We start from the raw sequence: 12,249 nt of genomic DNA, 5'->3' as shown, positions 1-12,249 counted from the left end.
ACATTGTGGGGGTGTAAGTAAACATTGTGGATGTGTAAGTAAACATTGTGGGGGTGTAAGTAAACATTGTGGGGGTGTAAGTAAACATTGTGGGGGTGTAAGTAAACATTGTGGATGTGTAAGTAAACATTGTGGATGTGTAAGTAAACATTGTGGATGTGTAAGTAAACATTGTGGATGTGTAAGTAAACATTGTGGATGTGTAAGTAAACATTGTGGATGTGTAAGTAAACATTGTGGATGTGTAAGTAAACATTGTGGGGGTGTAAGTAAACATTGTGGGGGTGTAAGTAAACATTGTGGGGGTGTAAGTAAACATTGTGGGGGTGTAAGTAAACATTGTGGATGTGTAAGTAAACATTGTGGGGGTGTAAGTAAACATTGTGGGCCCAGTAAGTAAACATTGTGGGGGTGTAAGTAAACATTGTGGGGGTGTAAGTAAACATTGTGGGGGTGTAAGTAAACATTGTGTATGTGTAAGTAAACATTGTGGGGGTGTAAGTAAACATTGTGGGCCCAGTAAGTAAACATTGTGGGGGTGTAAGTAAACATTGTGGATGTGTAAGTAAACATTGTAGGGGTGTAAATATACATTGTGGGCGTGTAATTTAAGCATTTAGCTGGGTGGTGTTGAGTTTAGCAGGGGGGGGGATGTTGTTGAGTTTAATGTAGTTATTGGAACAAATTGCATACTAGCCTGTATTGTCAGCATGTTTAACATACACTGTTTTATTGATTTTGTTAGGATGTTGTGTCGCCTGACCCCACCCATGTGCTTAAATTTCCTGGGACTTATACACCTGGACAGTCACATCACGCAGGACAGGAAGTTTCAAGAGACGTCGTACACCAAGGTATGTCAGCTAATAGAAAGTTTCAAGTGACGTCGTACACCAAGGTATGTCAGCTAATAGAAAGTTTCAAGAGACGTCGTACACCAAGGTATGTCAGCTAATAGAAAGTTTCAAGACGTCGTACACCAAGGTATGTCAGCTAATAGAAAGTTTCAAGAGACGTCGTACACCAAGGCATGTCAGCTAATAGAAAGTTTCAAGAGACGTCGTACACCAAGGTATGTCAGCTAATAGAAAGTTTCAAGAGACGTCGTACACCAAGGTATGTCAGCTAATAGAAAGTTTCAAGAGATGTCGTACACCAAGGTATGTCAGCTAATAGAAAGTTTCAAGAGACGTCGTACACCAAGGTATGTCAGCTAATAGAAAGTTTCAAGAGACGTCGTACACCAAGGTATGTCAGCTAATAGAAAGTTTCAAGACGTCGTACACCAAGGTATGTCAGCTAATAGAAAGTTTCAAGAGACATCGTACACCAAGGTATGTCAGCTAATAGAAAGTTTCAAGAGACGTCGTACACCAAGGCATGTCAGCTAATAGAAAGTTTCAAGAGACGTCGTACACCAAGGTATGTCAGCTAATAGAAAGTTTCAAGAGACGTCGTACACCAAGGTATGTCAGCTAATAGAAAGTTTCAAGAGACGTCGTACACCAAGGTATGTCAGCTAAAGCACTAAATGTCTTTGGTATAGAATTATAAGGCCAGATCTCAAAGCCAGTCAGATGGTAACCAACCAGAAAAGCTGGATCAGGTTGGCCTCATTTGTTACTATACACAAAATGGCTGTATCTGACAACCACCTAAAAATCTATCAACAAAAAAATAGTTAGCCCAGGTAAGTTTAAACTTAACTTGTAGACTACTTGAAATGTGTAAAAAAATGGTGTCTATACAAGTATTAATCATGGTGTAGAAACGGTGTCCGTATTTTTTGGGTTCTAAAAACAAAACCAGAATTCTTTTTCAAGTTTTGAATTTCAGTGTAATAAATTTGTATCATTTATTTCAGTGTAATAAATTTGTATCACTTATTTCAAGTTGGAATATTACATTCCTTTTCCAATAAAACCCTCACTTAAAACAGCCGTGTTTTGAGAGTTTAAATAAATTTTTTAAAATGCATTAAAATAGTTTTAATAAAATTTTATGAAAAATGCATTAGAAAAACGTGGATTACGATACAAAGTATTCAATACCTTTATTTGAATTCAAGAAGCAACCCAGGCTTTTATTTTTAGTTATTTAATTAATAGTTCTTTATTATATATTTAGAAAAAAAAAATATTTCTCCTTTTTAGTGGATTATTACATATAAGCATATTTTTTAATGCTTTTTTTTTCGTTAATTTTTAATACAATAGAGTTGTATGACTAAAAACTATTACGCACTAAACAACACAAAACATGTGTGTATAACAGTATGGTAAATTGTACTTTATATAGGAAATTTCAATTAATTATTTAAAAATTAATTAAGCATTCAATTAAGTCAAGTTTGATGTCAGATTGCATTGTCATCTATTCTTGAACTGTGTGCCAAGTTTCAAAGAAATAGGTTTGTTAGAAGTGGTTAAAATTTTGCTCGCCAGTTATGATCTATGACAACAGACTAAAGATAAAAGCATGACAGAGATAGCAACTTAAATGAAAGCTTGAAATTAAAGATTTTTTTTTTCAAAATAATTTAGAGAAATAAAAAGTTGATTTTTTTTCAGTTTTACTAAAGGTGGAGATGGAATCCGAATTTGATGATTGAAAAAATTTCTAGTCCCAGCCAGTTTAGAAAAAAACTGCCTTAATTAAACAGTTGCATTAATATTGCCTAGAGATGGTATGCCCACAAAGACTTGGATGACTAGCTAGAGATTGAATGTTTCAGATCATGGGCCACATGGATGTCATCTCTATCATCTCTAATGGATTCAACATCTACTTCCCCATCCTGATAGTGCTGCTGTGTATCTGCACCTACTTCAGCCTGGGGAGTCGAGTCCTGAGCGCTCTAGGCTTTCAGCAATTCATAGGGGATGATGACATGACGCAAGAGCTCATTGATGAGGGCAAGGAACTGGTTGCTCGAGGTCCAAGACTTTCTTGCTTCATTTTTTCTTCAATTTTGCTCTCACACACTTGCCATGTACCCCCACACACTGGTCATGTCTCCCACACACTGGTAATTTTTCCCACACACTGGCCATGTACCCCACACACTGGTCATTTCTACCACACACTGGTCATTTCTCCCACACACTGGCCGTTTCTACCACACACTGACCATTTCTGATGTTTCTTTAGTTAGCTGTACTTGCCCAAGATATTTGAACCCTGGCCTGTTGTTAGCTTTACTTGCCCAAGATATTTGTGGCCTGTTGTTAGCTTTACTTGCCCAAGATATTTGAATCCTGGCCTGTTGTTAGCTGTACTTGCCCAAGATATTTGAACCCTGGCCTGTTGTTAGCTGTACTTGCCCAAGATATTTGAACCCTGGCTTGTTGTTAGCTGTACTTGCCCAAGATATTTGAACCCTGGCTTGTTGTTAGCTGTACTTGTCCAAGATATTTGAACCCTGTCCTGTTGTTAGCTGTACTTGCCCAAGATATTTGAACCCTGGCCTGTTGTTAGCTGTACTTGCCCAAGATATTTGAACCCTGGCCTGTTGTTAGCTGTACTTGCCCAAGATATTTGAACCCTGGCCTGTTGTTAGCTGTACTTGCCCAAGATATTTGAACCCTGTCCTGTTGTTAGCTGTACTTGCCCAAGATATTTGAACCCTGGCCTGTTGTTAGCTGTACTTGCCCAAGATATTTGAACCCTGGCCTGTTGTTAGCTTTACTTGCCCAAGATATTTGAATCCTGGTCTGTTGTTAGCTGTACTTGCCCAAGATATTTGAACCCTGGCTTGTTGTTAGCTGTACTTGCCCAAGATATTTGTGGCCTGTTGTTAGCTGTACTTGCCCAAGATATTTGAACCCTGCCTGTTGTTAGCTGTACTTGCCCAAGATATTTGAACCCTGGCTTGTTGTTAGCTGTACTTGCCCAAGATATTTGTGGCCTGTTGTTAGCTGTACTTGCCCAAGATATTTGAACCCTGCCTGTTGTTAGCTGTACTTGCCCAAGATATTTGAACCCTGGCTTGTTGTTAGCTGTACTTGCCCAAGATATTTGAATCCTGGTCTGTTGTTAGCTGTACTTGCCCAAGATATTTGAACCCTGGCTTGTTGTTAGCTGTACTTGCCCAAGATATTTGAACCCTGGCCTGTTGTTAGCTTTACTTGCCCAAGATATTTGAACCCTGGCCTGTTGTTAGCTGTACTTGCCCAAGATATTTGAACCCTGGCCTGTTGTTAGCTGTACTTGCCCAAGATATTTGAACCCTGTCCTGTTGTTAGCTGTACTTGCCCAAGATATTTGAACCCTGGCCTGTTGTTAGCTGTACTTGCCCAAGATATTTGAACCCTGGCCTGTTGTTAGCTTTACTTGCCCAAGATATTTGAATCCTGGTCTGTTGTTAGCTGTACTTGCCCAAGATATTTGAACCCTGGCCTGTTGTTAGCTGTACTTGTCCAAGATATTTGAACCCTGGCCTGTTGTTAGCTGTACTTGCCCAAGATATTTGAACCCTGGCCTGTTGTTAGCTTTACTTGCCCAAGATATTTGAACCCTGGCCTGTTGTTAGCTGTACTTGCCCAAGATATTTGAACCCTGGCCTGTTGTTAGCTGTACTTGCCCAAGATATTTGAATCCTGGTCTGTTGTTAGCTGTACTTGCCCAAGATATTTGAACCCTGGCCTGTTGTTAGCTTTACTTGCCCAAGATATTTGTGGCCTGTTGTTAGCTGTACTTGCCCAAGATATTTGAACCCTGGCTTGTTGTTAGCTGTACTTGCCCAAGATATTTGAACCCTGGCCTGTTGTTAGCTGTACTTGCCCAAGATATTTGAACCCTGGCCTGTTGTTAGCTGTACTTGCCCAAGATATTTGAACCCTGTCCTGTTGTTAGCTGTACTTGTCCAAGATATTTGAACCCTGGCCTGTTGTTAGCTGTACTTGCCCAAGATATTTGAACCCTGGCCTGTTGTTAGCTGTACTTGCCCAAGATATTTGAACCCTGGCCTGTTGTTAGCTGTACTTGCCCAAGATATTTGAACCCTGGCCTGTTGTTAGCTGTACTTGCCCAAGATATTTGAATCCTGGCCTGTTGTTAGCTGTACTTGCCCAAGATATTTGAACCCTGGCCTGTTGTTAGCTGTACTTGCCCAAGATATTTGAACCCTGGCTTGTTGTTAGCTGTACTTGCCCAAGATATTTGAATCCTGGTCTGTTGTTAGCTGTACTTGCCCAAGATATTTGAACCCTGGCCTGTTGTTAGCTGTACTTGCCCAAGATATTTGAACCCTGTCCTGTTGTTAGCTGTACTTGCCCAAGATATTTGAACCCTGGCCTGTTGTTAGCTGTACTTGCCCAAGATATTTGAACCCTGTCCTGTTGTTAGCTGTACTTGTCCAAGATATTTGAACCCTGGCCTGTTGTTAGCTGTACTTGCCCAAGATATTTGAACCCTGGCCTGTTGTTAGCTGTACTTGCCCAAGATATTTGAACCCTGGCCTGTTGTTAGCTGTACTTGCCCAAGATATTTGAACCCTGGCCTGTTGTTAGCTGTACTTGCCCAAGATATTTGAACCCTGGCCTGTTGTTAGCTGTACTTGCCCAAGATATTTGAATCCTGGCCTGTTGTTAGCTGTACTTGCCCAAGATATTTGAACCCTGGCCTGTTGTTAGCTGTACTTGCCCAAGATATTTGAACCCTGGCTTGTTGTTAGCTGTACTTGCCCAAGATATTTGAATCCTGGTCTGTTGTTAGCTGTACTTGCCCAAGATATTTGAACCCTGGCCTGTTGTTAGCTGTACTTGCCCAAGATATTTGAACCCTGTCCTGTTGTTAGCTGTACTTGCCCAAGATATTTGAACCCTGGCCTGTTGTTAGCTGTACTTGCCCAAGATATTTGAACCCTGTCCTGTTGTTAGCTGTACTTGTCCAAGATATTTGAACCCTGTCCTGTTGTTAGCTGTACTTGCCCAAGATATTTGAACCCTGGCCTGTTGTTAGCTGTACTTGCCCAAGATATTTGAACCCTGGCCTGTTGTTAGCTGTACTTGCCCAAGATATTTGAACCCTGGCTTGTTGTTAGCTGTACTTGCCCAAGATATTTGAACCCTGGCTTGTTGTTAGCTGTACTTGCCCAAGATATTTGAACCCTGGCTTGTTGTTAGCTGTACTTGCCCAAGATATTTGAATCCTGGCCTGTTGTTAGCTGTACTTGTCCAAGATATTTGTGGCCTGTTGTTAGCTGTACTTGCCCAAGATATTTGAACCCTGGCCTGTTGTTAGCTGTACTTGCCCAAGATATTTGAACCCTGGCCTGTTGTTAGCTGTACTTGCCCAAGATATTTGAACCCTGGCCTGTTGTTAGCTGTACTTGCCCAAGATATTTGAACCCTGGCTTGTTGTTAGCTGTACTTGTCCAAGATATTTGAACCCTGGCCTGTTGTTAGCTGTACTTGCCCAAGATATTTGAACCCTGGCCTGTTGTTAGCTGTACTTGCCCAAGATATTTGAACCCTGGCCTGTTGTTAGCTTTACTTGCCCAAGATATTTGAATCCTGGCCTGTTGTTAGCTGTACTTGCCCAAGATATTTGAACCCTGGCCTGTTGTTAGCTTTACTTGCCCAAGATATTTGAACCCTGGCCTGTTGTTAGCTGTACTTGCCCAAGATATTTGAACCCTGGCCTGTTGTTAGCTGTACTTGTCCAAGATATTTGTGGCCTGTTGTTAGCTGTACTTGCCCAAGATATTTGAACCCTGGCCTGTTGTTAGCTGTACTTGCCCAAGATATTTGAACCCTGGCCTGTTGTTAGCTTTACTTGCCCAAGATATTTGAACCCTGGCTTGTTGTTAGCTGTACTTGTCCAAGATATTTGAACCCTGGCCTGTTGTTAGCTGTACTTGCCCAAGATATTTGAACCCTGGCTTGTTGTTAGCTGTACTTGTCAGGGATGTGACTTTTCCGAATTTTAGCGGAAATCCGATTTTTCCGTTTCAGTTGCGATTTTCCTCCGCTGATTTCATTTTCGCCGAATTTTTCCGCCGAGTTTCAATTTTTGTCGATTTTTTACGAAGTTTTAAAAATTAGGGAAAAAAACGGAAATGTCTTCTACGGAAAGGGCCGACATGCTCATTCCACTTATTCGTATTTAAATCGACAACTACTGTACTTAGGTCAAACGGACACTGGAATATGCGCATTTCTTTTTGATTGGTCGATTGCGCTAGGTCTGACGGTGCTAGATCAAGATTAGGCTATATGTAGATTAAGATTCGGAATTTCGGCGGACTTTCGAATTTTTCAAAGCACACTTTTTTAGTCCAAATTTTCCGCTGATATTTTCAGTTAACTATTTATCAAAAACACGGAAAAGGTAATCTAGCTATCGATATAGCCTAATTTACCTATCGGTATTTTAACCCGCCTAAATCTAGAGTTTCTCTCTGATTCTATTTTATTTCGCAATCTCTAATTAATATTGAAATCCTTGCTAAAGTTGACTATGAGGACTAGACCAACCCGCCCCACCTCGTAGCAACGGTGGCTCTGGTGACCTCACCTTGACCCCAAGTACGTTTTCGGTACTGCTTGTGGAAAAAAAAATGACGTCACAGTCAATTTCAAATAGCTGTTCCTGCAATACGTATGCTGCGTAGGCCTACAGATAAAAAAAAAAATACTAAACTCAACGTGACTACGCGACCGTGTCTTGTTTGTGGAAGAAAAAATACGTTCAGAATTGTGGGGGGGGGGGGGGGGGGGAGTCTGGCTTTTGTAGGAGAGGGGAGGTAAATATCGTCAAAAAAAACGTGGATGACCCCTAACAATTTACAGCTATTCCAAAAAAACAAATATCGATGTGGCTTGGTTATCATTATGATTAACTTTGGTTCACACGCCAGACCCTATCTAATTTTAGCTAACCTGGTCCATTTCATTTTTCCATCACATGAACCTAATACTTTCAAATTGTAACTAATCTTAATCTAGGGTCTTTACAGTTGAAGACAAATATTTTTACCAATCCAATCTTTAAAAGAATATATATTAGGCATCAGGCCCCCTATTTAAAATTGAAAACAGGAGTACATCTAGAATATACACTAGATTAGTACAGTTTCAATTAAAACTTTAAAATAAAACTTAATTGCTACTTTTGTTACATTGTAATTTTTAAAAAGTTGTTTATAAGGTAAACATTAAATTGCAATTAGACAAGACTTTCAATGTTATTTTAGAGTAACATAAACTTCTTGTATTTAAAATATTAACTTCATTAAACAATTAATTAGTACAGTAACAGTATGAAGCTGCTTAACCGCGATAAAAAGTAGATAAAACATATTGAGTTATTATCCGAAGAAAATTTCCTAATTTTTTTTCCTGGTCTGGTCACATCCCTGACTTGTCCAAGATATTTGAACCCTGGCCTGTTGTTAGCTGTACTTGCCCAAGATATTTGAACCCTGGCCTGTTGTTAGCTGTACTTGCCCAAGATATTTGAACCCTGGCCTGTTGTTAGCTGTACTTGCCCAAGATATTTGAACCCTGGCTTGTTGTTAGCTGTACTTGCCCAAGATATTTGAACCCTGGCCTGTTGTTAGCTGTACTTGCCCAAGATATTTGTGGCCTGTCCTGTTGTTAGCTGTACTTGCCCAAGATATTTGAACCCTGGCCTGTTGTTAGCTGTACTTGCCCAAGATATTTGTGGCCTGTTGTTAGCTTTACTTGCCCAAGATATTTGTGGCCTGTTGTTAGCTGTACTTGTCCAAGATATTTGAACCCTGGCCTGTTGTTAGCTGTACTTGCCCAAGATATTTGAACCCTGGCCTGTTGTTAGCTGTACTTGCCCAAGATATTTGAACCCTGGCCTGTTGTTAGCTGTACTTGCCCAAGATATTTGAACCCTGGCCTGTTGTTAGCTGTACTTGCCCAAGATATTTGAACCCTGGCCTGTTGTTAGCTGTACTTGCCCAAGATATTTGAACCCTGGCCTGTTGTTAGCTGTACTTGCCCAAGATATTTGAACCCTGGCCTGTTGTTAGCTGTACTTGCCCAAGATATTTGAACCCTGGCCTGTTGTTAGCTGTACTTGTCCAAGATATTTGAACCCTGGCCTGTTGTTAGCTGTACTTGCCCAAGATATTTGAACCCTGGCCTGTTGTTAGCTGTACTTGTCCAAGATATTTGAACCCTGGCCTGTTGTTAGCTGTACTTGCCCAAGATATTTGAACCCTGGCCTGTTGTTAGCTTTACTTGCCCAAGATATTTGAACCCTGGCCTGTTGTTAGCTGTACTTGCCCAAGATATTTGAACCCTGGCCTGTTGTTAGCTGTACTTGCCCAAGATATTTGAATCCTGGCCTGTTGTTAGCTGTACTTGCCCAAGATATTTGAACCCTGTCCTGTTGTTAGCTGTACTTGCCCAAGATATTTGAACCCTGGCCTGTTGTTAGCTTTACTTGCCCAAGATATTTGAATCCTGGTCTGTTGTTAGCTGTACTTGCCCAAGATATTTGAACCCTGGCCTGTTGTTAGCTGTACTTGCCCAAGATATTTGAACCCTGGCCTGTTGTTAGCTTTACTTGCCCAAGATATTTGAACCCTGGCCTGTTGTTAGCTGTACTTGCCCAAGATATTTGTGGCCTGTTGTTAGCTGTACTTGCCCAAGATATTTGAACCCTGGCCTGTTGTTAGCTGTACTTGCCCAAGATATTTGAACCCTGGCTTGTTGTTAGCTGTACTTGCCCAAGATATTTGAACCCTGGCCTGTTGTTAGCTTTACTTGCCCAAGATATTTGAATCCTGGTCTGTTGTTAGCTGTACTTGCCCAAGATATTTGAACCCTGGCTTGTTGTTAGCTGTACTTGCCCAAGATATTTGAACCCTGGCCTGTTGTTAGCTGTACTTGCCCAAGATATTTGAACCCTGGCCTGTTGTTAGCTGTACTTGCCCAAGATATTTGAACCCTGGCCTGTTGTTAGCTGTACTTGCCCAAGATATTTGAACCCTGGCCTGTTGTTAGCTGTACTTGCCCAAGATATTTGAACCCTGGCCTGTTGTTAGCTGTACTTGCCCAAGATATTTGTGGCCTGTTGTTAGCTGTACTTGCCCAAGATATTTGAACCCTGGCCTGTTGTTAGCTGTACTTGCCCAAGATATTTGTGGCCTGTTGTTAGCTGTACTTGCCCAAGATATTTGAACCCTGGCCTGTTGTTAGCTGTACTTGCCCAAGATATTTGAACCCTGGCCTGTTGTTAGCTGTACTTGCCCAAGATATTTGAACCCTGGCCTGTTGTTAGCTGTACTTGCCCAAGATATTTGAACCCTGGCTTGTTGTTTTTCAGAGAAAAGAAAAATTGAAAGGAAAGTGGATGCTGAGGCCAGGAAAAAGACGTGGACTGAGAGGTTTGGGGAGAGTTCTGCAAACAAGGACAAACCACTGGCCTCTGACAGGAGAGGTAAGACATCTCTCTCTTGGTTTTTTCATTGATAGTTTTTATCCCCTGGGATTTGGCTTTTCCAAATTTCACCTCATTCAAATTTTCTGTTCCAATTTTTACGCTATTTGACAGTTTCCCTCTCATATTTCTGCCAGTATCTCAATTATAATTTAATTATCAAACCCTCTCATATTTCTGCCAGTATCTCAATTATAATTTAATTATCAAACCCTCTCATATTTCTGCCAGTATCTCAATTATAATTTAATTATCAAACCCTCTCATATTTCTGCCAGTATCTCAATTATAATTTAACTATCAAACCCTCTCATATTTCTGCCAGTATCTCAATTATAATTTAATTATCAAACCCTCTCATATTTCTGCCAGTATCTCAAGTATAATTTAACTATCAAACCCTCTCATATTTCTGCCAGTATCTCAATTATAACTTAACAAGTCAATTTGTCTTTACCATCAGAACGTTACACTGTGCCTAGAAGTCCAGATGAAGATGACCGCTCTGAGTTGCTGAGAACTGTTGAACCAATTGATTACAGGGAGGATCTTGAAGATGGATTATTTGCATCTCCCCACAATAGAACTGACAACTCTGGGTACCAGTCCCGTGCATCTCGGCCGAGTACAGCGCGTCCTGCTGGTGGGCCAAGCACAGGACGTCTTGCTGGCCGAGCACCTAAAGGAATATTTGATGATGTCTAAAGCAACCCACTAGCATTTGGAGTTTCCTGTACTGTTGACACGTTTACCTCAGATGGGTTGTTCACATCGCCGGCTGCCCCAGCTTGCTGGGGGCATCGCCGGCTGCCCCAGCTTGCTGGGGGCATCGCCGGCTGCCTCAGCTTGCTGGGGGCATCGCCGGCTGCCTCAGCTTGCTGGGGGCATCGCCGGCTGCCTCAGCTTGCTGGGGGCATCGCCGGCTGCCTCAGCTTGCTGGGGTGGATTTCTTGCCTGGGGTGCACCATTATGTGCAGAGGGTTGCTTATTTATATTTATACTAGTAGTAGTTTGATAATCTTTTGTTCTTAAGCCATTAACTTGTTAGCCCACATTCGCATCAATCATTGGCACAAACTGATCTGTTGGGAACTGGGAGTTGCCTGCATTCATTTTGTTAGCTTGATAGCATCCAAGTTGTTTAAGTTTAACCAGCTGATAAGTCTAGGTGACTAAGTCAGACAGTGAGTCTAGGTGACTAAGTTAGTCAGACAGTGAGTCTAGGTGACTAAGTTAGTCAGACAGTGAGTCTAGGTGACTAAGTTAGTCAGACAGTGAGTCTAGGTGACTAAGTTAGTCAGACAGTGAGTCTAGGTGACTAAGTTAGTCAGACAGTGAGTCTAGGTGACTAAGTTAGTCAGACAGTGAGTCTAGGTGACTAAGTTAGCCAGACAGTGAGTCTAGGTGACTAAGTTAGCCAGACAGTGAGTCTATGTGACTAAGTTAGTCAGACAGTGAGTCTAGGTGACTAAGGTGACCTCTATTAGCTAGAGCCCCACTGACCTAACATGCTATTACTTGAATAGATTATCCCATTCACATTGAGTTCTAGATTTATAGTCTAATTGTATCAAGGCAATTACTGCATTCCATTTGAAAACTGTTTTATCACATATGTACATTGATGGCATTCCATAGCTTGTATTACAATTGACTAATTCACTTTTTGATTAACTTTTGAAATCAGGTCACATTTTTCTAAGCTACCATCTAGTAAATCAAGTGATTTGTTTACATGAAAATATTGCTACTGTTTTAATGCTAAAAACTTTGAACATCCTATTGTTAAAAGATTTGTACAGTTGTTTGCAGTAAGCGGGGGGGGGGGGG

The 12,249-nt window shown here is 41.1% G+C and overlaps 1 protein-coding gene across 2 annotated transcripts in view; it reads left to right on the top strand.

The window, feature by feature from the left end:
* The window catches only part of LOC131957388 (G-protein coupled receptor-associated protein LMBRD2), a 32,647-nt gene extending 20,400 nt beyond the window's left edge, over window positions 1-12,247 (top strand). For both annotated transcript variants that reach the window (XM_059322193.1, XM_059322185.1), the window contains exons 11-14: window positions 746-854; window positions 2,735-2,936; window positions 10,306-10,419; window positions 10,883-12,247. In XM_059322193.1, coding sequence (XP_059178176.1) covers window positions 746-854; window positions 2,735-2,936; window positions 10,306-10,419; window positions 10,883-11,124 — 667 coding nt within the window. In that variant the 3' untranslated portion in view covers window positions 11,125-12,247. The remainder of the gene's footprint in view (window positions 1-745; window positions 855-2,734; window positions 2,937-10,305; window positions 10,420-10,882) is intronic.
* The last annotated feature ends 2 nt before the right edge of the window (window positions 12,248-12,249 follow it).

This window comes from Physella acuta, unplaced genomic scaffold (genome assembly GCF_028476545.2).
Source record: "Physella acuta isolate Inbredline_101_S28 unplaced genomic scaffold, ASM2847654v3 ptg000081l, whole genome shotgun sequence".
NCBI classification, from domain to species: domain Eukaryota; kingdom Metazoa; phylum Mollusca; class Gastropoda; family Physidae; genus Physella; species Physella acuta.
The sequence above is the reverse complement of the archived record's forward strand: the minus strand, read 5'-3'. Positions and strand labels throughout refer to the sequence as shown.